Raw genomic sequence first — 24668 nt, forward strand, 5'->3', positions numbered from 1 at the left:
CCAGGTCTATTTCTGGATGTCATGCTTTGGAAGAGGAAAAATAAGATTAAAAACAGAGAGAGTGGGGGGAAAAGAGAGACAGAGCGATATTTCCCTGCGGCTTAAGGATCGAGGAAACTTAAACTGTTTTATTAAAAAAAAAAAAAAAAAGATAGTCAGCAAAAAGGACGGTCTGTCACGACGGCAGCATCCACACACACACAGACACACACACAAAAGGACTGAATACCATAACCATCCCTTATCTCCTCCACTTGGCGTCAGGAAGCCACTGACTGCATTACAGCGAGCCCACAGCCTCTTGCAGCTGCATTGATAACTGAAGCTGATAACCATTTAACAAATTGATTTTCTGAAATGGAGCTTTAAATGGATAAAGGCAGACGCAGAGATGCGTGTGTTTCAAAATGGGAGCCTGCGTTTCGTAATCGCTCTCCATCTCCTCCCCCCTCAGACTCCAACTCCTTCTTTCTGATAACGAAAAACTTTTTTTCGGGCGCCCGTCCAATTATTACACATCTGAGACGCATGATGTTTGAATGTTTTCGCCGCGCGTCTGAGTGGAAAACACGAAAACGCGGCTTAATAAGAAGCAAATGGGCCTTTTTTGCTGATGGAGCCATGTTCTCCACTCAACAAGACAATTTATTCTTTTCAGCCAAGATGATGGGAGTGCTCCTGATTGTCATTTCAGCTTCTGTGACATTTAAAAGTTTGCCCGAACGTCACTTGAGAGTTCGGTGGAAACTTGATGAGTAATTTGAGAGAGAAAGAAGCCGAACGTTCAGTGTCCAGACTTTTAAAAACACAAACCCATGCTTTCTGTCCCCTCTCTTTCATTCTTTGTTCCCGTTTCTTGTTTTTAATCTTGGAAACCTGACTCCGGCTGTCCTCCTTTTGATAAATGTCATCTGCTTGGGACTTAACAGAGACTGTGAAACAAGAAAAGAGGCCTCATCCCCGCCCTCATAGATCATAACAAACACTCCGTATTCATCATACCTCCCATTATATCGCTCCTGACCGAGATATTGCAGTCTTTTATTCTCCGTCTGTATTCTCACAGGCCACTAAGTTCTCCTTCCTGTCTCACCGCGGAGGTCAGAGCAAGTTCAGTTCTTGGCTGCATCCCCACATGTGATCCTATGGGCGGCAATCCCTCACCGGACTGACACACACTGGGTTCAGCATTCAGTGGAAGCCGCCAAGGTGTGTCTGTGTGTGTGTGTGTGTGTGTGTGACTCACAACTTACGTGGAGCCTGCAGGAGGTGGGGAAATAAAGGGGGAAAGGACAAAGCGCGATCTGTGTTCTCTCCTGGACAAGCCGCGGCGTCTTTCTGTGAGGCAGATTCCCGCGGATCAGCCCAAAGCTCAAGAATGTGACTCCTCACACGTCAGCTGGGCTGAGCTTTGAGCTTTGATCCCCGACTGGAGAGAAAGTCGGATTTTCCGGCACAGTGAGTGACGGGCCGGTGAGAAAGGCTGAGACTGGGAAAAGCCGGCCAGTTACTACGGCAAAAGGGATTGAGTGTGTGTGTGTGTGTGTGTGTGTGTGTGTGTGTGTGTGTGTGTGTGTGTGTGTGTGTGTAAGGGAGAAGAAGAGTTTCACCCCCAGCACCGCTAAGTCATTTCATTCTTGGCAGCTGCCAGCAAAAGAGCTTTACCCTCAATGAGAAACAGAGGGCTAAGACTAAGACTCGTCTGGAGTCGCCGCGAAGCTTTTGCAGGAAGAACCAGAGCAGAGTCGGGAGGAGATGGATTCTCAGACAAGCGGGGAACAATAGCGCTGACACGGCATAACTAATCGATATGAGAGAGGTCCACCTCGGGGACGGCTCCGGGTCCGGGGCCCGGCACATCAAGGGCCCCGTCCCTGTCGGGCCGTTCCGCTCTCGCTCCCTCGTCCCCCGCGCCTCCGCGCCCTTCATTTCCTTCCTCGCCAGACATTCTTTGAAATGCTAAACAATCGGGTCAAAGTCCACACACCTCGGCTCCTCCCCCCTCGAGACACCGAGCTAATTTTCCCCCGGGCGCCGCTGGGTTCAGTTCACCGAGGCTGCTGCTCCCTCCCAAGAAGCCAGTGCTGAGAACCAGCAAAGGGGAGAAGTCTGTGCTTTGCTTTGTTAAATTCTCATTCCACCTTTTATGATGTGAACTAAGCGCCTGCTGAAATGCAAATGGGAAATGCTATGGAAAGCTAATGCTACCGTGTGGTGACAGGCGAGTCCATGAGGCAAACATATATAAATAACATTAGAATCCGGACTCTTCTGTTCCCTTCGTGGAACCCTCTGTTCTTCATTGTCTCACGCCGCGGCCTTTACGGTTCTCTTCTGAGAAATCCTTAATTAATACGGGCAGAGCCGAGGTGTCTGGTTCAATTCAAAACGCCCCCTGGAGACCGTGGACGCGAGGCTAAATGAGGCCCGGGAGCCGCCGGCGCCGACCGCGCTGACCAGCAGCTGTTTTTTCTGCTGTGTTGCGGAGCTAAACAAACACGCATGCGAGCGCGCTCGGGGCTGTGAGCACACGGGTCGCGGGTTCTGGTGGGCCGCGGGTTCTGGTGGGCCGCGGGTCGGGCCCTGTGGTCTGCTGCACACTCGGCCTCCTGCGGTCTGCCTCACGCTGGCCCCATACGAGCTAAAAACCTCCCAGGCTCCAACTTCTGCCTTCACTCAAATACTTCACAACTCGACTCAAAATCTACTGGTTTCCCTCTGACTCCACTCCAAAACAATTATCTGTGTATTTGCACCGTGAGCTCAACTAGTCGTTGCTCCAGTTAAACGGTGGACGGCGCAAAAATGAAGAAGAATGATTCATATGTCACAATGGTTTTAATCTCAGCTTCAATCTACACGGCATGACTGGACTTCGACCTTAAGAGGCCGTTTACTGGCCATGCAATGAAGTTTGGGGGATTTTAGAGACGCTTCTTTTGACATGTCCCATAAACAGCTGTTTGGACGTAGAGCTCATCGTTTCCCATGATTTAGACCTGTTCGCCGTCCTGCCAGCAGCCACATCCTATTGTTGTGCAGGGAGCGACTGTAAACCCATCCATTGAGGCGTGTCAGGGAACGCGGACCGCACCCGCAGCCCAGTGGCTGGAGAGGACGCGGAACCGGAACCGCCTGGGTCGCATGTCTCTCAAACTCAGTCACACGATGCAGGTCCCTGAAACCACTGGATAAAATATGACGCCAGGTGTCTTAACCTTTAGAAACGAGTGCGAGAGCTAAGGTTGCAAACACGGTGACACCAGGTGCTTAAGATGCATCAAGGCCCGTCTGGCTCCGTCCGGCAGGCGACTGACGGATCCGTCACAGGGTGCGTCTGCTTCACAGAAATGAATTAGAGATAAAAGCTGCAACGTTTAGGAGAAGAGAATCTGTTTCTTCCCAAAGAAGGGAACTAAAGCTTAAAAAAAGCGTGAATCTATATTTGATTATATCGGGCACTTTCTCTTTCTGTAGCATTAACTTGCATCAGTGGCATTAACAGAGCTGCCCATTAGTGCTCTTATTCACCACTGATACGGTTTCCATTTAATGGCATATTGATTCATAAATGGTTTATGTGCAGGAGGTAAATGATCCATTAAAATAACGCACCAGGATCCTTGTATAGATGGCAGCAGCTTGGTTGCCACGACGAACCCCGACACACCTGCTTAAAGGGGCCTGTGCCTGACCTCTGACCTCTGACCTTCACCTGCAGTTAAACGCTCCCTCACGTCCACACATTCACACACGGCACCTCCGTGACGCCAGGAGGGAGAGAAGCGCATTCATGTGCTCGTCTCAGGTCTCCACGGCCGTGGTTGTTTGGTGCATCTGCATCCATGCACGTAGCAGCCCGCTGATAAAGAGCGACGGCCGACACATACGACCTTGGTTGTGTTATCTGACAATCATTAACTACAGCTGCGTGGCTGAAGTAGACACTCCACAGGGTCTTATCAGGGCAACGCTAATACAGCTGAGCATAAACTAAAATAGTGAGAGTGTAGGAGGTTTAGGGAAAAGGGCAACAATTAAATTGCTGACTCTGCATGAAGAAGCTCCTCAATGGAAAATCTTTACTAAGTGGCAAAAGCAGGACGGGACAATAAAGCCAGAAGTGCACAATCTAGATGTAATAGAGGTCAGACGAGGTGAAAGTACAGCATATAAAATATGTATAGCAATAAAAGGACTGTAATAGTTTTTGGAGTGCATCTTGTGTTAACATCATGTGAAGTGATAAAGTGCGTGATGCACCGAAGACAACAGGACTTTAAAGCGATGAGCGCTGCAGAAACGCAGGTGTCTGATCTGTATTTGCTGCACGACGCGACTGGACGGAACGTAATAAGGTTCTCCGTATATAAAGAACCGCTTTTTGATTCTGGGCCAGAAGGAGCGACGTGGAGTCACACGCTGCTGCTGCTTACATGCTTTTTGCAGCTGGCTGAGCCACCGTCCATCGCGTAATAATGCGATTATGGCCTTTTCTTGTCTCTGGGCTTTTCGTGAACACTCGGGGGGCGGCGTCGAGAGCCCGGACTCTGATGGAACTGGGAGGAGCTGCTTGAAAGTCATCTGAGCACCGATAGCGACTCTTTATCGTGAGCATCAACACGAGCGAAGGGCCCGACTGAAACCCTCTAATCAGATCAACATATGCGAGTTTAAGCAGTCAAGTGCGGATCTTAGCTTTTCCTGTAGCCCGAGATACACTGGCTTTATTTGGGATTTAAAATAGAACAGCGCAGGGATGATGAAGCTACTGCAAACTTGGTAATGACAAGGCTCTTAGATCTGCTCGCCTCGGCCGTCCCCGAAGATGCGACAGCTGGGAAATGCAAAGCAACACATCTAGTGGAGATGTAGTCCGTCTGTTCCCGTTCCCAAAAACCTCCCCTGTGTCGTCCTCTAAAAAGCTTATCAGCATCCAGAGATGCCGCCGGCTTTGAGGCTCATTTGGTCTCGCTTCATACTCCACATTAAATGCAATTTATTGAATAATGAATCTCCTCTGCTCCTCAGAATGTGTGAACTCAAGAAAATTCATTCGGCATTCACGCTAAAAGGAAGAGAAGAAAAAAACAGGCCTTTAAGGTCAAGGTCTGATCCTGGATCAAGTTCAATTGAAAATTTCTCCCTCTCGAAAGGAAGACGCCTTCGCGCCGCGTGCTGAGAACACAGCTGAAGTCCAGGGGCCGCCTGGATTACGAGGACGGTGAGGAAGCGGCGCTGCACCACCGTGTGTGGACACGCTGCTTAATACCAAGAGTTAAAAAATACATGAATAAAAGCTCCTCTTGCTTATACATTATTCATGTTTTGTAGCTTCTGGGGGTTCCACATGAGTGGCCACAGTTAGAGTTAGTGCTGGGCTTCGGCCAAACAAGATGCTGCTGCGCATGTGGGAGGGAGGACGGTGTGTGTGTGTGTGTGTGTGTGTGTGTGTGTGTGTGTGTGTGTGTGTGTGTGTGTGTGTGTGTGTGTGTGGACAGGAAGCTTGCCCCAAGGCTTTAAAGAAAAAAAAACAAAAAACATTCACTTTGGAAAGTAAGAAAAATGAGCGGAATGAAGGACACAGGACTGAATCAGCGCTACTTTGCTCAAGGGAACACCCGGCATGCACATACGCACACGCTCAGTCTGCAAATGTAACACATACTTGTCTGGGGCTCTGTCGCTCGCCTCATCGTCTACAGAGCGAGGGGGGTTTTCAGGCCGAAGAACAAACCTCCTCTGTCCAGACCAAAGACTTCAGCTGACAAGCAAACAGTAAATCATCATATGAACATTATTATTAGGTTGTGCGTCCTTTAAGATTCAAAACAAACCGCTGCAACCCACAGAAGATAAGGGTGTTTATAGATAGAAAGCTATGTAGCTGCGAGCAAACAGTCCCAAGTCACCAGATACTCCAGATGGAGCACACACACGCACACGCACACACACACACACACACACACACACACACACACACACACACACACACACACACACACACACACACACACACACACACACACACACACACACACACACACACACACACACACACAGACCGAGGAGCCTCTGAAGAACCTGACCCAACGCCTCGACATGGAACAAATCACACTCAAACTGTCAGAACGCGCTCCGAGACTCGCATCAACGCCAGCAAACGGAGCTTCTGGACTTCGGAGGTGATGAAACTTGCCCGGTTTCAATTAGCATTTTTGAAAGTGCTGACGCAGAAGGTCCATATGGAGGTGAGAGATTCTGCAGCCTCTCCAACCTCTAATTAACGCTTCTCCAATCGCGTAGGCCGCACACGTACGTGCACGAAAGCGGGGCTTGAATTCCGCTGCCGACGTCTGGCTTCGAACCCGAGTCATCAGTCACATTAATGATGGTGCAGCCTGTCGTTACACACCTCGGCCCCACAGCCCTGCCAGCGCCGCATCGCTCCGCTCCATCCCGCTCCCCTTACCCGTCTCACCGCCGACAGCTGGAGAACGCCGTCTCCAGCGAGCGAGCGAGAGAGAGAGAGAGAGAGAGCGGCGAAGGCAAACAACGTGTAGACGCTTCCAAAACAAAGCGCTGTCATGTCACGACTTTCTGGGGAAATAAAACACTTCAATTTACCCCTCGAACCCCGGCGAGCTGCTCAGCAAAGCGGGATCCCGCTCCTTCGGATCAGAACCCCCCCCCCGACCCGTCCTCCCGCTGCTCTCTTCCACCTTCATCTGACAGGATCACTGGCTTCTCCCTCATTCAGGCGCTCTGTGCTGTTAAGTTTGCCTTGATGTCAGGTGTGTAGACGCCACCTGTCAGGACGCAGCGGGAGGAATTAAGCTGGTGAACAAACATGTGGGGTAAAACAGTAGCACAATACTGCAGCATCACAGATGAAATAGACTTTCTGTCCATGATGTACTAAAAGCTGAGCAGCTCCTCTCCACTGTCCGTGCTCGGCTAATGGAGAGAACGGGTTTGTTCCTGATGCTTTGCAGAAGCGCAAAAACATGTTTGTGTTTTTGGGGCTTTTCGGGCTGTGACTGACGCACAAAGAGCGACAACGTGGCCCGAGACGAAGGGAAACGGAGCTGGGAGGTGCTGGGAGATGAAAAGGCAGGAAGAAGCTGCGGACGGGCGGGTGGGCGTCGATAGGAAAGCTCCAGCATCAGCACCAGCAGCAGCGGCCGCCGCCGCCTCCCGAAACAGGGAGCGTGAACTCCTGCTCCGCGTGAAAAGGAGGCCCCGTCATGAATAAACACACAAGCATCGAGGTGGACCCACAACTCCCAGCTCATCGTATCGGGCTGGAGACGTCCCTCACGTGGCCTCCCGTAATTGAGGCTTACGGGAGCGAGATAGTGAGCGGAGCGCAGGGAGATGCTATAATGTCAACAAGGCAGCGTCCCCCGTTGAAGGAGAGCAACTCCAGCACAAAGGGGCGCCTTCGGAGCGCCGGGGGGCAGCCCCGCTTTCACACCCCGAGAGTGGAAGTCAAACTGAGCGCGCGGGGAAAGGAGCCCTTCCCTCGGCCTGCCAGGCGGCAGATCTGCTCCAACAAAACCCCCTTTCTCTCCCCAAAGCCGCGGCCCCTTAAACACTGAGCCAGGCACACATTCTTCAGTGACATAATGCTTTTTTAAGCTATTACCCTCCTCCTTTGCCCTCACTCAGACCTCGGCCCCCTCCCCTCCCGTCGCCAATTACTATTTGAATATGAATACCAGCAGAAGGGTTAAGTGTTTGTTTTCGCTCCCGTGGTGGTGGGAAGTAGGAGGAGGGGGCTCCGCGTGTGCGCTGACGTCACCCTCGGTGGCGAGGCGTCGGAGGAGCGCGCTGCCATAAAAGCTGCCGTTTTGCAGGGCTATAAAATGGAGCTCGCCCCCCCTCGCACCCCCCGCCTTTACCCAGCGGAGCTGCCGCAGCACCCTGGAGGCGCCGTGGAGCTGGTTCACCGTCCCAGTCACACAACAGGGGGGTGGAGGAAGCAGGTTGACGGAGGAGACCGAGCCCCTGAACTCCACGGCACGGATGAGAGACAGACCAACAGGCAAAAGGCCCCGTGGCAAAGACGAGCAGAACTCGAGCAGCTGAACGTGGGAATGTGAGCTCAGGGCCGCGTCGCCCCGTCTCAGCTTGCCCCGAAACGCCGAGAAAGCAGAGAATATTTTAGCAGCTCACCTCACAAAGATAAAAAAAAAAGACTCAGGACTCGTCATGCTCCCCACGCCTGCAGACAACAGCCATATCTCGCTTTCAAGCCTCCTCAGCAGAGGATTTAATGAGAAGCCAATCATGTGTCTGCCCTGATCATCACTTTGGCCTCAGCCAGTCACAAACCTGTCCGCTTTAATTGCGTTCACCACGACCCAATCGGCTCGCGCTCTGCTCTGCGCTGTCACAGCCTCCCCGGCGCCGCCGCCGCTCCCCACTTACCGCTCTGCTACCAACTTTTTAGCATCGCTGCATCAGCTCTCGTTAGGGATGAGAGAGCTTCACGAGTGACAGACAGAAGGCGAGCGAGGCGACAGAGAGAAGCGGGTTCGCAACTTTCTGCGCCTGCGTGTCTTATTAATTCATGCCTTTTAAACAATTCCTGCAAAAGCTGGGAAGTATACATTCAAATGCCTTGTTTCGCTTCACTCCTTCAATTACTGCTACCACGAGCACAACAAGCTCTTGGACCAGATTTATTTACCTCCAAAATGGAAATGAGCAGCTTTTTAATAGAGCAAATGCCTCCTGCTGTGCTAAAACCTGCATGGACTTTCATTTTGGGGGAACCCTCCCAGCTGATCAGCCTCAGAAGCTGGCCTGAGAAACGGAGCATGCCGTGTCTGGGCCCTGGCATCTGACGGGTGTTTGTGAGAGTGGAGGTCACATCCACAGACCCCCCCCGTTCTTTTCCCCCCTCGCTCGACCCCACCCCTTCAACAAGACCAGCGCCGCCACCTCCGTGGCCAGGGGCGGCTTGGCTGCGCTGGTAATCCCTCAATGAATGTGGGTCAGCGAGTGGGGCTTTGGCATCGCCACTCAGCGAGGGGGACAGACAGCGGGCCTTGACCTCAGCCATCCTGTGTGTGTGTGTGTGTGTGTGTGTGTGTAGCCGAGACAAAGACCCAAATACGGGGATGCACACGCACAGTCACAAAGACATGGGTGGACGGATGAGCAGTCAAGACTCAAAAACTAAAAGCCGGGATACATTAGAGCAGATCTGAGATCTGTAGAGCTGAAATGAGCAGAAGAGCAAAAATCTGACAGATTATTAATAGCTGACAGTTTTAATAGTCGATAAAAGATTTGAGCAGTTAAACCCAACCCTCCACCTGAAATCGGCTTCATCTTCTAATATGCAATAGTTCTGTCTGACATTACTGACATTTTTGTAGTTGTTGTCAAACAACTGCAAAGTTGTAGTTCATCACCAGGAACAAAATGGAAACGCTGCGGATGAAGCGCTGTCCGAGGGCATCTCTGCCTCCCTCCTGCTCCACCGCTACTCCGCCCAGGCACAGAACCATCGAAACGGGCCGGAGAGCCAGGCAGAGGCGGTGGAAGCGGGACGGGGCCGGGACACGTGCCGATAAGATTCAATAACAAACAGAGGTTTTATGTAGTTATAGGCTTAAATCTGCCTCGCACGCACGCGCACACACCCAAATATCAAAGAGTCCTAATTAAGAAGCACCGCATTCCAACTAATTATCCTCCTCATCATTAACATTCTTCATCGCGAGCTTGGTACTTTATCTAAGAGCGAGCAGGCGATCATGAAATATTCATGATTTATTAATCTGACGACAGAAAAGCAAACAATGGCAAAAGGGGGAGTGACACCCTCTGCTGCCAAACAGCGAGCTAGCGACACGAGACGCCGTCAGACGCCACACCGACACTCAAGTGAACCATTCCCTCGCAACAGTGTGCTAGCGAGATGAGGGGGAGGCGGGGGGAGACGAGGGAGGGGCCCGATCAGCTGCTGCCTCTCAAGCCGTGGCATCGCGTCAACAAAATGTCAAACATGGGAGAAAATGAGGGGGATGGAAAGGCCGAGTCACATCAGGGTTTCCATGTTCCACGAAAAGAGGGAGGGGAGAGGAAAAGTTAGACAAGCAGCGCCAGAGGAAACAAAGGGGAAGGAGGAGGAAAACAGATGACGGGAGCCGGGCCCGATCGGGAGGAAAGAAAGAATTGTGCCGACGACGCGGCTGTGGAAATGAAAACGCCGCCGCCATTGGCTCCTAATGGGAAAAATCCCAGCACACTCCCAGGTTTGTGGAGGCTTCATTCCTCTCATCCCAACGCGTACAGGACATTATCGCTCCATCTCACACCCACTTGCCCTTCATCTTCCTCCTCCTCGCATGTGCAAACACACAAATATTTTCCGTATCTCTTCTCGACTTTCTAATTCTTCAAACCTCCCCCATTCGCCTCCCTCCCTCTCGCTCGGTCCCGGGGGTGACCTTGAACGGCAGCCGCCAGTGAAGTAGCTAAAGTACAAAGTCGATAGGCAGCAACAAAGCTAGTTAAGTATTAAATGGGGGGATGATGACGCCGCCGTTAGCCGGAGAACGGCTTAACAAAGAGCAAATAAAAGGAACGTGTGCCATTGAACTTTAATGGAACACTCAGCGCTGATAATGATATACTTTAAGCAATTGACTTGTGCCATTAGATGCGACTGTACATTTCACTTCTGCTGGATAATCAGCGTGCCGGCGGAGCCAGGAGCACTTACAGCAGCCACGCGGCGGCTTTAATGTTGGGCTACTGTACATATATGAAGGCAGCGGAGGGGCAGACCCGCAAAGCGACACTTCCTGTTAATAAAGAAGACGCCGATTTCACGCGACGGCATCTGCAGAGGCGTAAACAACGCGTAGCACGTTTCCAGGTTGGCGTATGCCTTTAAAGCTGCTCCGGCCACCGAAAGCATCCCACCTCGTGAAAATTTCCAATTGGTGAGCCCATAATAGGCTTTCACTGTCCCTCTCCCAGGATCATTGTCAGCAGCCCTGAAAACTCAGTGGATAATGTCGCACTGAATGGGTCCTTTCATCAGTGCTTGGCCATGGAAGTGGACCAGAGTGACTCCAATTGAAAGCTACTGCAGCTAAGAAAATCAATTGAATAAATGGGCAGAGCGTGGAGCATGTGTGTCAGATCAGGGTGTGTGTGTGTGTGTGTGTGTGTCTGTGTTGGCTGGAGCCGGTTCAGGTACCAAAAGCTCAGCCTCCAAGTCTGCCTGTGTGGTGCTGCCCCGGGAAGCAGCGGGGGGTCAAAGGTCAGGAGGCAAAGATGAGCCCGGAACGCAGCGCCGGCCACCGCAGTGCGTATAAATATACATGTGGCTGGTGGGCGGGGGCTTATTGATCGCCAGCGACTCCAGTCTGGGATTTACTGCATCCGCTCCTCCCCGCTGCCATAAGCTGCGCTCAAGCAGCACCCAGGTACAGGCGCTGTGCAGCCAGCCGGCCGCCTTGGCAGCGTTCCCTCCCCGAGCGCCAACAGCTGCTCCGACACGCGGGAGCATTCTTGAGTCGGCACCGCAGCGTCCCCCGAAAGGAGAGGCAGCGCCTGCACCCCCCCCCCCCCTCAGAGCGGCCAGAAGGCTGCACGTGAGAGCCGCGTACCTGAGGGAGCCACGTCAGGGCTTCTGCAGAGCACAAAGTGGCACCGGAGGGGTTTTAAATACGATTAGGATGAAAAGCATCACTTTGATTAAATCTAAACTAGTTCATAAATCATAAAGGGGGGGGGGGGACAAGCTTTTAACCGTATTTAACCAGCAAAATCCATTTCAAGTCTGGAGCAACAAGCAGAAAAAAGCCCAGGCTAAACTAAACACATTGTAGTTAGGTAGTAGAAAAAAACACTCAGTGAACGCTCCAGTTTCCATAACTAACTGAAATTAGCGGATCACGGTCCCGCGAAGGCCCAGAGACAGAGGCACCTCTGGGAACAGGAGGCCCGGTCCGCCGGGGAGCAGAGGTGGGTCCACAGACTGGAATGTCAGATAATGAATGATAGATCCCTGCAGGTGACACCGAGCCCGAGGCACCGGGCGAGCGAGAGAGAGAGAGAGAGAGAGAGTGAGGGGGGGGCGAACGAGGAGACAAGTGCATGCTTGCGAAGTTTTGCTAGGAGTTTTTGGCGTTAACAGTCTGCGTGTGAGGAGCTGGAGGTCGTCGGGTTCAGCTCAAGTTCAAGGAGAGACGCAGCTCCGTCACACCCCCCTTTGAAATGATCGTCTGTTCACGCAAACACGCACGCACGCACACACGCACACGTCAACCTGACCGCTGACTTCACTACACAACCCAGCTATGTAAACATCACGCGGCGCCACCGCCTATACTCAAACATACCCAACATTCACATACAGCTGCGGATCCTCATGTTGCTGGATAATTAATCACCACTTTGACAAAACTACAACCTACTAAATTGGAGGTAATCATCCCGTCCCTGGGGGTTAAGTGGCTACGATGGCACCGGCTCCTGCAAATTAAGGCAATAATTAACCCATTATGACGTTTTTATTTGCTTTATAAATCGCTACACACCACAGCCTACATAAACTACTCCCCACGGGTTCTGTCTTATCAGGGTCAGTGTGACACCGGGCCTAATCTTACACTCAAAACTTGTCTACTTTCACTTAATTTGCACTAAGTACAGGGTGCAAATAAACACGTCTTTGCAGAGGCTCCTGTGAAGCGGAGCTGGAAGGTGGTGGTGAATTCCTTCAGAGGGGGGAGGGAGGGAGGAGGGGGGAGGGGGGGTGCAGCGATGGTGTCCAGGGAGCTAATAGACTGGCTGGAGATCCTTCAGTTCATGCACGAGGAGGAGCACATAGGACCCTCATAGTTCCCTTATTATGTATGCTTTCATTTTTCTTTGCATTATTTTCTATGTGGATTTCAACCCCGAGCCTGAACCGGACCTCGGGTCCAGCACGCTGACAAACCCGGAGGCTTTTGCTGGTTTTACCCTAGCTCCAACAGCAACGAACAACACGCGCACGCGCACGCCTGAACCCTGCGCTCCGGGCGCTCACGCTGGATGTGGATGACGGCTCGTCGCGCGCAGACTCCGTGCGTATCAATCCGAACCCAACGCCCCCCCCCCCCCCCCCCCCCGCCGGGACTTACTTGTCGTACTCCGCGTTGTCCCTGTCGCAGCGCGCGTCCTTGTGCTTCTGCCAGTCCTTGCCGTGCTTGCAGGTGGTGAGCAGCACCACGTCCTCCGCGTTGTGCACGTGGTATAAGGCGTTCCGGGTGTCCGAGCCGATGCCGGTCAGGTAGCGCTTCCCCTTGAACACCAGCATGTACTTTCTGAACGGCGGAATGGAGTTGTACTTGAGGAACCCCCTCTCCCCGCCGGTCCGCGGGTGCTCCTTGGAGAACAGCGGGATGGACACGTCGAAGCTGGGCCGGAAGTTCTCGGTGCTGATGCTGGCTTTGGCCAGCATCGCCTGGCCGATGTCGAAGCCCAGGTCCTCCGTGTAATCCGGCCACGTCCCGGAGTACAAGTTGAATATGAGGTGGTTCCTGCCGTCGTTCCACAGAGGCAGGTTCTGGACCTTGGTCTTCAGGTTGTGGACGTATTGCGGGGACAGCTGGTCCCGGTCCAGCGTGTCCAGGCTCAGGACGAACAGGCACGCCTGTCCGGGGTCCGACGTGTAAAACCTGGAGCCCTCAATGGTGGATAAAATGTTCTGGTAACTCTCGGAGATCTTCTCCCCCTTCTGCTGCGGGTACACGTAAACTTTGAATCCGTTCTTCTGACACGGAGAGAAATCAAAGCACGAATCCATTCGGCACCGTTTGCCCCTGTAAACACTCGCGTGGACGTCCCTCTTCTGCCTCGGAGACATGTGCACGTTGTACTCCTCGGTGTCCGCCTGGTCCCACGACGCGAACGGGTGTAACGGGTCCGAGAAGTGCGGCCAGGGCTGGTCGGGCCGGTGCCCGCTGCGGCTGCGGTCGTGCCGGCTCCGGCTCCGGCTCGCCGCCGGAAGCTGGACGCCCCCGAGGGAGAAGAGGAGCACGAGACACGCGCCGGCGGAGAGCAGGATCAGGTAGCGTTTTTTGGCCTGCATGTGTCCGGGGAACAGCGACTTGTGTAGGAATAAGAAATGTAAAGTAGCCCGAAGTGAGGCTCTCACCAGCCCCGGCTACACCGCTCCATCCTCCGTCTGCCTCCAAGGATCCCCGACCCCCCTTCAGCGTATGTGGTTCCCAAGTCCGGCAATTGATCCAGTGCATGTGGGCGAGTTTACAAGCGTCGTCCCCGTCCCCCTCGTCGGTGGAGTATCACCATGTCGCGGAGCCTTCAGCGGGGCTTGGGGTGCACCTCTGCCCGGACCCCGTCGGACGCGATCACGCGCAGCGGCTCTGTCTCCGTGCGCCGGTCGCCAGCCTCATTCAGCCCGGCGGCGCGCGGCGGCTCGCGCGCGGACCTGTCCGAGAAGCCGCCCGGGAAACTCTCGTCCCCCGAACGGGCGCGCGGACGGAGCGCGAGAGCGGCGGGGGTCCCCGAGGCTCCCCCAGACGCGGAGGTACAGCCCGGCGCGGACGTGCAGCTCGCCGACACACGGGCTCGCGCGGCTCCGGCGGCGTCGGGTGATTCCGTCCCGTCTCCGCGTCGCTCCTCTACCGCTCCATGGTCCCGCGCGGGGCGAAGCGGCGCCGCGTCGCAGCGCAGATCGAGGCAGTTCGAGCGGCGGGCTACAACTGTAACCTGACGAATCCCTGCATTTCTCTCCTTATTTCATTACAAGCTGCCCGCGTATTAAATACAACCTCATCGACAGGGGAGCCGCGCAGCGGGCGAAGTTGTCCCGTCGACACCGGCGGAGCGGACGCCGACCTCGGGCCGCGTTAAGAGCGGAGGAAATGTTTAAAAATACGAGATTCCTTGATCCTAGCGTCCAATTACCGAGTGCTCAGTTGTTCCAATTGTTAGTCGCTAACATTCCAATCCCGACACGACGGCTGCTGACGCGACGTCCCACCGCCGCCTGTGATTGGTCCGTTTGCGGGAGCGGAAGAGGCGGGACTTAGGGGAATGCACCCATTCATAACCGGAGCCGTCCGCATGTGCAAATTATCTAATTGGAAGCCTATAGAAGTTTGGAGACCTGCCAGAGAGCAAAGTACCCTCAGCAGCGAAAGACTGACACGGGGAAATTGTGTTGTGATAGTCCTATTCAGGCTGAGTGCTTTACTGAAGGCGCACACTCACACACACAGACCCGCTGCATTTACCAGCCAGAACCTCAGTGCAAGAAGAAGGATTGTGTTGTGTTGCTTAAATCTAAATAAAAGCAGCCCATTACAATAATTAGAGTTTTGCTTTCAAAATAATGGTCATGTGGAAGAAACTAAAAAAATGACATGAAATGAAAATATTTATTATTATTACACTAAATGGCCTAATTTAGATCATATTGATCAGACTTGTTAATCCCATTTTAACTAGTTGGAACAATGCCTTATGTGACTGAAGGATAAACAGTCTGAATCTGAGTAGTTAGAAATAAAAACCTAAAAAAAGTGTTCTTCTGATGACATATGGAGCATGTACAAGTGTTAAAATGAAACCCAAACTCAGTAAAAGCTGCATAAAATTTTGCTGCAAATTTACTATTTAAAATAAAATATAAATGCTACAAAACAACATGCACTACAGCTGCTTGTGTTTTTTATATTCTTCAGAGCTTATTGTTAATAGGCTGAGTATTCAGATTTTTCTATATAATGAAACAGTTTTTCACAGGAAATCAGAATCACAAAACTCAAGCCCAAATGAATTCAAAAGCCTTCAAATTAAAATAAGCCTTTTGTAACTTCCCTGTAACGTGTTGCGACATCGCTGTCGCCTGTTCACATGAATGATCTCATTGTTAAATTGCACCAAAACGAACACAGGGAAACGGCAAAGACGGCTAATATGGAGAAGTTGTTGCGAGTCAACCTCGAGCTAAAGTTTCCTCACATCCACTAACAAACCAAAGTGACACCGCAGAGGCGACCAGCTCGACAAGGAAATTAATAGCGGAGGAGTGGTTCTCGCTGAGTGTCACCATGCCTCATGAGCCCACATAATCCTCCCCACCACCATTTGGTGGCACAACACTCGGGCTGGGTGAAGAGGCCGTCCTCATTTTTTATCGGCCAATTAGCTCAAAACAGGGGGACTAATTAGCGGGGCTGGCTGGGAAGGCAGCCAGGATCCTGTGGCTGGCCAGCGCTCATCGCTGGAATATGCTGCTGATGAAGAGGCCTGGGTGCTGTTCCAGGGGGCTGCTCCTCTCCCCGCGGTCGCCCTCAATCCAATGTGAGGGAAGCTTTCTCCACTTAACGCTTGGGCCAGTGGCGCTTTGCATGTGGCGCCACTACAGCGAATTCTAGCGTGCTCGAATTTACACGGACAGCGTCTTGTTGCTCTGCAGCCGCTCGAGTGACAAACGTACCGCCGCCTCCCTCTCCACCGCCAAGCGTGTTTTGTTTACGCCTGGAGGACTTTTCTCTTAATTGCTTGCAACTCTGACGGGAATAATGTCTGGTTGCTAAATGACACTTGAAACCGAGATTGTGTTGCCCAGAGAAAATGGTGCAATCTGAGCGGAGTGGTTCTCCTGAAAAACGCGTGTGCCTCTTTAATGTTTTGCAGGGTGTCCACATCATTAGGCGTCTCGCTTAATTGAAGGTGAGGCGCGGAGACGGCGCCGCTCCAGCTGGAGCCTGCAGCGTCAAAGGCCCCGTGCACTCGGAGGTTATCCTCTGTATCCTGACTGATTTGGAACATTTAGGAGCTGTGTGGTCTCTGCATGACAGTGGTTAGGACTGGGAGTCATTCCAGGCAGCTTCGCCTCACTCCACTCCTTCATCCTTTCTTGTGTACGCTACTAATATTTCCATCCCAGCAAAATTCCCCTCTTCAATCACTCCGGCCTCTTTCATTCTGGGTCTGTGATATGAGGCGGCCGCCGTGGCCAGCTCAGTTACATCGCACACATGCAGCGACGGCATCGTACGTGACCTTCGGTGTGCAGGAATTCACTGCGTGAATGAGAAGGAGATGATTAATATCTTACTTCAGTGCAGCCTCTCTCATATTAATGCTACGTCAGTGTCATGAAGCTGAATTTGACTTCAATGAAATGAATGACATGCTTCGTGAACTTCACAGGGTCATTTAACAAGACGTACTTGTTTTTTTTCCATATTTGTCAAATATTCTCGAATGAATCATACTGTTGCAAAATATAAGTTCATATTTACATCAAACGATACATGAAGCAAATATTAAATATATTTGATATCTAATATAATAAGAATCTGAGATTAACTTGATTGAATAAACTTTAAGCAAATGTTGCTCAATAAGTGAGGGACGATGGAGACTGTCCTCACCTCACCCTCCGCTGCACTGGTTCATCAGCTGCCGCCGTTATGTGCCATTGATCTGCACCATTTAGCCACTGTGCTAATTATGATGGGGGCACAGGAGGAAGTCAGGTGATGCTGTAGATCAAAACCCGCGGGGTGAGGCCGCCTGATCGATAGGCTGCCAAAACACGGCAATATAACACAGCAACCGCAGTTTGTTTCTTGTTTCAGATCGATAGGGAACATTGTTTTATTCATGATCTCTCCACCACCTTAAACTCGTGTTTATTATTGTGACCATGGTGATAAAAGTTATTTGTACTCAAGCCATGATTCTTCCCTGAATCTAACCAACAGCGTGTCTGGATCAGAGAGCAGGAAGAAAGCAATTATAGCCTCATTTAGATTGAGGGACTTGCTGAAATGACCTGTGTACTTACTGTAACTACAACGGTGCTGGTGAACTGTGTGTAAAGTACTTCCCCTCTGTGACAACGCGCAGCCTCCATAAACACTTGCAAATTCAGGCCGCGGTAAACAAATACGCAGGACTGTAAGCTAATCTTTGGGTTCAGGGAGTTTCAGGCAAGAGGAAGACAAAACAGCCTTTGAGAGTCTTCAGGCTGCTGCTGATCAGTCGCTGATAAACTCCCTGTGGATGATGTAACAAGGTTGTCTCCTGCAGCCACAAAGGGGTGTGTGAGCGTGTGTGTGTGTGTCTGCAGCATGCTCGGTGTGTGTGTGTGTGTGTGTGTGTGTGTGTGTGTGTGTGTGTGTGTGTGTGTGTGTCTGCAGCATGCTGTGTGTGTGTGTGTGTGTGTGTTTGTGTGTGTGTGTGTGTGTGTGTGTGTCTGCAGCATGCTCGGTGTGTGTGTGTGTGTGTGTGTGTGTGCGTCTGCAGCATGCTCAGTGTGTGTATGTGTCTCTGTGTGTGTGTGTGTGTGTGTGTGTGCGTCTGCAGCATGCTCGGTGTGTGTGTGTCTGCAGCATGCTCGGTGTGTGTGTGTGTGTGTGTGTGTCTGCAGCATGCTCGGTGTGTGTGTGTGTGTGTGTGTGTGTGTGTGTGTGTGTGTGTCTGCAGCATGCTCGGTGTGTGTGTGTGTGTGTGTGTGTGTCTGCAGCATGCTCGGTGTGTGTGTGTGTGTGTGTGTTTGTGTGTGTGTGTGTGTGTGTGTGTGTGTGTGTCTGCAGCATGCTCGGTGTGTGTGTGTGTCTGCAGCATGCTCGGTGTGTGTGTGTGTGTGTGTTTGTGTGTGCGTCTGCAGCATGTGTGTGTGTGTGTGTGTGTGTGTGTGTGTCTGCAGCATGCTCGGTGTGTGTGTGTGTGTGTGTGTGTGTGTGTGTGTGTGTGTGTGTGTTTGGTGTGGGTGTGTTGTGTGTGTGTGTGTGTGCGTGTGTGTGTGTGTGTGTGTGTGTGTGTGTGTGTGTGTGTGTGCGTGCGCGCGTCAGCAGCATGCTCGGTGTGTGTCTGTGTCCACGCAGCACACAAGCGCTCCCGTTGAGTTTACTCTTTAGAGGCTGACTCTCATAACCTGGGAACGGGGCTTCCTTGATGCAGCGTGTGATGCCGTCGGCACGGTCTCACAGGGAGTGTGAGACCTCCTGTCGCTGCAGCGCTGCTTTTATTTGGAGGATACGGAAAACAACATAAAGATTCTCAAGCATCCTTCTGCTATTTTTTTTTCTCACCCGACTCGTAAAGCTGTTTCCCAGTGCTGCCCCTGCAAACTTAGCCAGGGTAAAAGTTGGACATATAATGATGCTGTAATGAGCCGGTCTGGACAGTGGCCGACGTGCCCAACCGGAGGCGGCGTCAGTCCCGCGTAGTTGTCTCTCCTCGTTGCAGCGCGGTGACAAACAGGCCGGCGCTGGAGCTGGAGCAGCCTGTGACTGATGCAGCAGTGGCAAGTGAGTGGGAGTCAGTGCGGACTTGGACTCTGTGTTCTCCGACTGCCAGCCTCATGCATTGCTCCAGGCTACTGAATGCTAAATGCTGTAGCCTTGGCTATCCTCTCAAAGTGCTGCTCTCTCCGCGTGTGGGAGGCCCAGTGATCTCCCCGTTCTTTATTTATTTAAAGTGACCTTTCGACTCCCGGGCCCCAGATTGCTTTGGGCAAACTGAGCCGGGTTTAAATGTTCTGGGTGTGGGAGGGAGGCCGTCGTTTGTTGCCAGGGCCCTGAGCAAACTGCGCTGAAACGCCACAGTTTTAACCCCGGAATCCTTCGGGAGGCGCCGGCTGGCAGCAGCGGCAAATGGAGCGTTGCAGGTTAGATGTGGTGATAGGTTTTTGTCCTCATTAAAACAGAAATCCCCGCCACGGCTCCCTCATTTGTATTCCGCCACGAACGAGTCGAGGTGGATTTTGATTTGGGGGATTTGGAGCCACTGAAGCCGGCGCGTTGCATCCTCTGTCTCACGCAAAGCCGCGAAAGAGCAACTTTACACGCGCGCCGTTCCGAGTCGGCGCCGAAAAACAAAACCGCGATGAAAATATTCCTCCAGGCTCAAACACCTACTTGTGGCTCAACGCGCCAATCACTTGAAACATGGGCCTCACTGCAGGGAGCCGCGACGTAATGAGCGCCAGTATCATTAAATCCACGGCGCTGATATTAAATCAGCGTCACTCAAAGGAGCTCACGCTGCTCCCGTGGCCTCAGAAAGCGCCGGCGCTGCCGTGGGACCTGCGGGCTGCGCGGTGATGGGGTTTTGCATCCATTCAGAGACTTTGCAGTTCCCCCCAGGGACGATGCTACACAGTAATCCACTAAATTTACAATTACCCACGCGCGCCGCACTCACACGGATTGATAAATGGACCCATGTAATCCCAGCGACGGAGCCAGAACCCGTGTTTGGCGGCGCCGCTCCGTTTGGACCAGTCGTTTGAGGGGCGCGTGTGAATGCTAATGTTCCAACTCCTTTGAACTCTGACCCAGATTTCACCGCGCCGACCTCTGTCCTCGCTGCCTCCGGCTGCTGTCGTAGCCGTCAGCGTTGCGACAGCAGGACATCAGCAGCTCAGAGACACGACTAAGGAGCTGAAGCTTCTCCCTGACTCTGGTTCTGATCCAGCTGGAGCTGGGCCTCGGTTCTGTTCACATGCAGCTTTATTATTAGAACCGTTTGCTCCTCTCCTCGTTCCTGGTCCTCGTTTGTGTCCGACTCCCTCCTTCTGACCCGCTGATCGGCACCTCCACCCGAGACAATATCCTTTGATTTTAGCTGAGAACGAGAGCTGCTGATCGCGACCCCCCCCCCCCCCCCCCACCCTCCCCCTCCCCCCGTACTCGTGGAGGGAACAACAGATGTGGGTGACGCGTTGTCGGCGGAGACGACGTTGCAGAAAATGGGTTGCAGTGACGTGTGAGTACATGTTGTGACTGCTGCCTGGGCTCCACGGGGTTAATTATGGATGGGCTCCACTGCCTCCAGGCTGTGTGCATTAGGCCCTCTTATGTTTTATTACTGCTGGAGGTCGGAGTCGGACGAGTTCCACTCAGGGTCTGAAACGAGCTGTCTGACATTAGAAGTTAACAACACTTTCAGCCGGCGTTTTACGGCCGACCCGCTTTACTCACGCGCTATTAGCAGAGGAGCCGGTGCTGACGCAGCAAAAAAGGAGTTTGACAAACGGACGATGAGCCCCAATCATGTGGGAGAAACAAATCCAAAAGTCACCAATTAGGCTGAAAAGATCCACCTTTAAAACCAAATGATGATTTTAAGACACCGGTTTGGAGCAAAGCCCGTGTTCTTGTCCTTTCTCTTCCACTCAGAGGCTGATTTGTTGAAGAATGTCAGGCTGACACTGGCGGCTCGCGGGCATCGATCGGTTAAAGGCCCGTGTTCCCGCGTCGCCGCCGAGGCGCACATGAGGATTCATACACATTTGATTGCCCAGATGCCGTAATTAGCTTGGGCGGGCGAACAGGCGCTCCAAGTGCCTCAGCCTGAGTGCGTCTGTTTAAGTGGCCATGTTTTTTTCAGATAGAGTGATGTCAGCGGGCAACAAAAAGCCCGGAGCGTTTAGTGGATGTTCCGTCCTGACCCGGCACAGGAAACGTTGCTCAAGGCTGAAAAGCGCTGGGTTCGTCTCCATTGTCCCCAGTCTGGGAGGCAATTTGCCTGCTGCGTGTGTGTTTTGGGGAATCGGGGGTCGTTTTTGCTTCGTCATGGGGAATGCAGTGATTCATGCTAAAAGAAACTTAACATCTGGCCTCATTAATCATTACTTTTCAAGTCTCGGTTTTTAGGGAATACATTTCCACCACATTCCCGCTCTCTCTCCCTCTCTCCCCCCATCTGTGCCGCTCGTCATATGTTGACATGCTGGCATGCCTCATCACCCATATCACTCCTCCCCCCTCATTTGCTCCCTAATTTGTTTAGATGGCGGAGGAGAGATAGGGACGAGAGCGAAAGCGAATGAGGTGTGGCGAGAAGAAAGACGAGAGTGCGAAAACGTGGGAAACGAGGGAGGGAGCGGGGAATTCTGGAGCCGGAGACCTGCAAATCAAGTCCGATGAAATCTGTTTGCACTGCTGTTCAACAGTTAGGGAGTTCCTCGTTAGCCGGCCTCAGAGTGTGAGTGAATGCAGTGACACGTCCGCATTAATGCCACTTCGCCCGGAACAGCATTTTCCATTCGCTGCCATCACAGAACCCCCACACGCCACCCGTCACACGTCTGCAGGGCCGGGAATGGGCCGCGGCCCAGCAGGGTTCCGGGACCGCCGCCGTTTTATGGCCCAGGTCTGATTCCGGAGGGCAGCGTTGGTCACAATGTTGACGGAGCGAGTCCTCCATTAGCGACATTAACAGATTCAAGGCGCACAGCGAGGCCGGGTGAAGGGGCCTGTCACAACACGCCGCGTGCCACATCATGGAACAGGTTCTTAAATATATTAGTTGAAAAGAATATGTAATACTACTTGTTAACGTGGGATCGGCTTCCCAGGAAAATCCTCAGTATCGGTGTCTCAGCAGGTTTTCCAAAATTACACAATAACGTGACTAAGTTTCAGTTCATCATTCATTTACCCAAGTCATCAAGTTTCTTTATGCCTTATTCCTTTATTCCTTCCTCAAAAATGATTTTACGCTCCGTTTTAACACGACTCGGAAAAAACTTTCTAAGCTTCACTTTTTCTCACGAAAAACCAAACCAAAGCTGCTGCTCCGGAGCCCCCGTCTTCTCCCAGATGTTCACCAGGTGGTGGATGGTGCAATGGCATCAGCATCCATCTCCACGAGGCCGGAGCTGATTAGTACCTTGTGCGCTGGTGCAGCGGCCCGAGAGTGAAGCACCAGAACAGGTCCCAGCACCAAACGCAGCTCTGAAGGTGAACCTCTTCTTCAGGACTCATCTGTCACACAGATTCATGCTAATGCTCATGTTGTGAAGCTGATTAGATGCTTTATATTCACACACTGTCACATATTGCCTTCATTGGTTTCCACGTATGACAAACCATATGCTTTATGAAACGCGTCTGACGGTGGCTGGTTTGACTCAGACGCACACACGCTTCAATAGTCAGACTTCCTGCTAAGACGAGCTGGCATCAGCATGTACAGGACACACGCGGGTCTCAAATCCAACGACGTCGGAGCGCAGAGGAAGCGGAAAGCAGTCTTATGGGCTCGTAAACGGGCCGGGCGTCCAGCGAACGCGACGCGGTGCTGAACAATAGCCCACGTTACAGGGAACGTGCACACGTTGGAGCCATTAGCGCTTACGTAAGTGTGATGTGTTTGCCAAACAGGCCAAGTTAAAACAAATCCTGTTCCAGGCATCCACTTCCATTCAAAGGAGCCACGCGCTGACAGCCTGACAGCCTCCGCACTTCAAACCATAAATTATGGGTTTGTACACTCAGATCTGCAAAATTGTCTCTTTGATCAACACAGCAATTCAAAATGCATTTACAATGATTCGAACTGACTTTAGTATTGACTAAAAACAAGCCTTCAAATTAGTGAAGATTAGACCTTGACATGGAACAAGGTGAGATGGAAGCAAAGCGAAAGCAGGGCCGGATGCAGAAACAGCAGGTTCAGCAAAGTCTAGAAATGTAGACACAATTACATATAAGTCTCAACAACTTTAGGTCTGATGTGGACTGTAAGAATAAAACTACAGGATGACTCTGAGGTAAATCACCCGTCCTCGGTTGGACATGAACCCATGGGAGGCCTGGACTCATCCACAGCGTGTGGTGTTAGATTCTATCAGAGTGGCAGCTGTAACCTGAGGAGTGAGAATGAGGCAGAGAAACAACAGAATAAGGAAAGATGAAAGGAGGACAGAGTAATGAAGAGAGTGGGAGTAGGGCAAAAAAATAAAAAAATCTCTCACCAGTCGGGTCTGAATGTCTGGCGGAGGATCGAGAACAGACGACACAGACGAAGCGGAAGAGAGGGAGACTCTGGTTCCATAAAGCCGTGAATCAGGTGTTTCCTTTTACTGCGACTGAAGCCGTGCAAGAAGTCAACAAGACTTTAATGAAACAGCAATTCTCTTCTCAGCATCTTTTCATTTCGACACGGAAATCACGACAAACCCACATTTGTGCGTGCTCACGCACGCTCTGCTGCGTTTCCCCCGTCGCGTCCCACTGACACGCGTTCTAACGAGGCCGTTCCTTTTTCAGCCCTTCTCTTGAGGTGAGTTGTCGCTGTCGCTGACGGCGTTGTGGAAATTCCCAGTAAAGAAGCTGATGAGAGAGAGTCAGAAAGGAGCCGGAACCAGGGAGGGCCGGGCTGAACCAACCATAAACATGTCCCATACATATAACTGATACACGACCAACATATGAGCCTATGCATGCAACATATGATGAACTATATGATGAGAGACACGTTCTTCCATCACAGTGAACTGACAGCCATCGTCCCATCGTCAGCCAGTGACGCACCCTGACGCGGCCATTAGTGATGTCAGCAGGGGGGGCGACGCAGGGCGGAGGCGAGCGGCTCAAAGGGCACGAGAACAAAACGCCGGCACGAGGATGCGGCGGTGAAAAGACGAGGCGTCGCCCCGGAGATCGGCCGCGTCCGACTCCCAATCTAACGATCCAGGAGTCGGCGCCGCAGCCTCGCTACTCGTTATTCCCGTTCCTGTCACTGGCACCGATGCTTCTGCTCCGACGCACAAAAGCTCAATGCAAAAGCGCTTTAACCACGTCATGCAGAGCGCGTTTTTACAGCGGGAGCTCATCAGAACCTCGCGTCGTGAATGCGCAGCTTCACGTTTGGGAACG

General features: G+C 52.2%; 1 protein-coding gene and 1 long non-coding RNA gene across 3 annotated transcripts in view; both read right to left on the reverse strand.

Annotated features, from left to right (window-relative positions):
• Positions 1-15008, reverse strand: part of ext1b (exostosin glycosyltransferase 1b) — a 65855-nt gene extending 50847 nt beyond the window's left edge. The window contains exon 1 of the mRNA XM_029167546.3: positions 13158-15008. Within this exon, the coding sequence (XP_029023379.1) occupies positions 13158-14107 (950 nt within the window). The 5' untranslated portion in view covers positions 14108-15008. The remainder of the gene's footprint in view (positions 1-13157) is intronic.
• An 8220-nt stretch (positions 15009-23228) lies between these two features.
• Positions 23229-24668, reverse strand: part of LOC129604884 (uncharacterized) — a 1747-nt gene continuing 307 nt past the window's right edge. The window contains exons 1-4 of one of the 2 annotated variants that reach the window (XR_008696188.1): positions 23974-24668; positions 23765-23878; positions 23570-23656; positions 23229-23472 (exon numbers count right to left, since the gene is read on the reverse strand). The exon at positions 23974-24668 is cut by the window's right edge and continues 307 nt beyond it. This is a non-coding gene — a long non-coding RNA (uncharacterized LOC129604884). Of the gene's footprint in view, positions 23657-23764; positions 23879-23973 lie in introns of both variants that reach the window. The other variant, XR_008696187.1, reaches the window with a different exon arrangement.

Source organism: Betta splendens, chromosome 11, assembly GCF_900634795.4.
Source record: "Betta splendens chromosome 11, fBetSpl5.4, whole genome shotgun sequence".
In the NCBI taxonomy this organism is placed as follows: domain Eukaryota; kingdom Metazoa; phylum Chordata; class Actinopteri; order Anabantiformes; family Osphronemidae; genus Betta; species Betta splendens.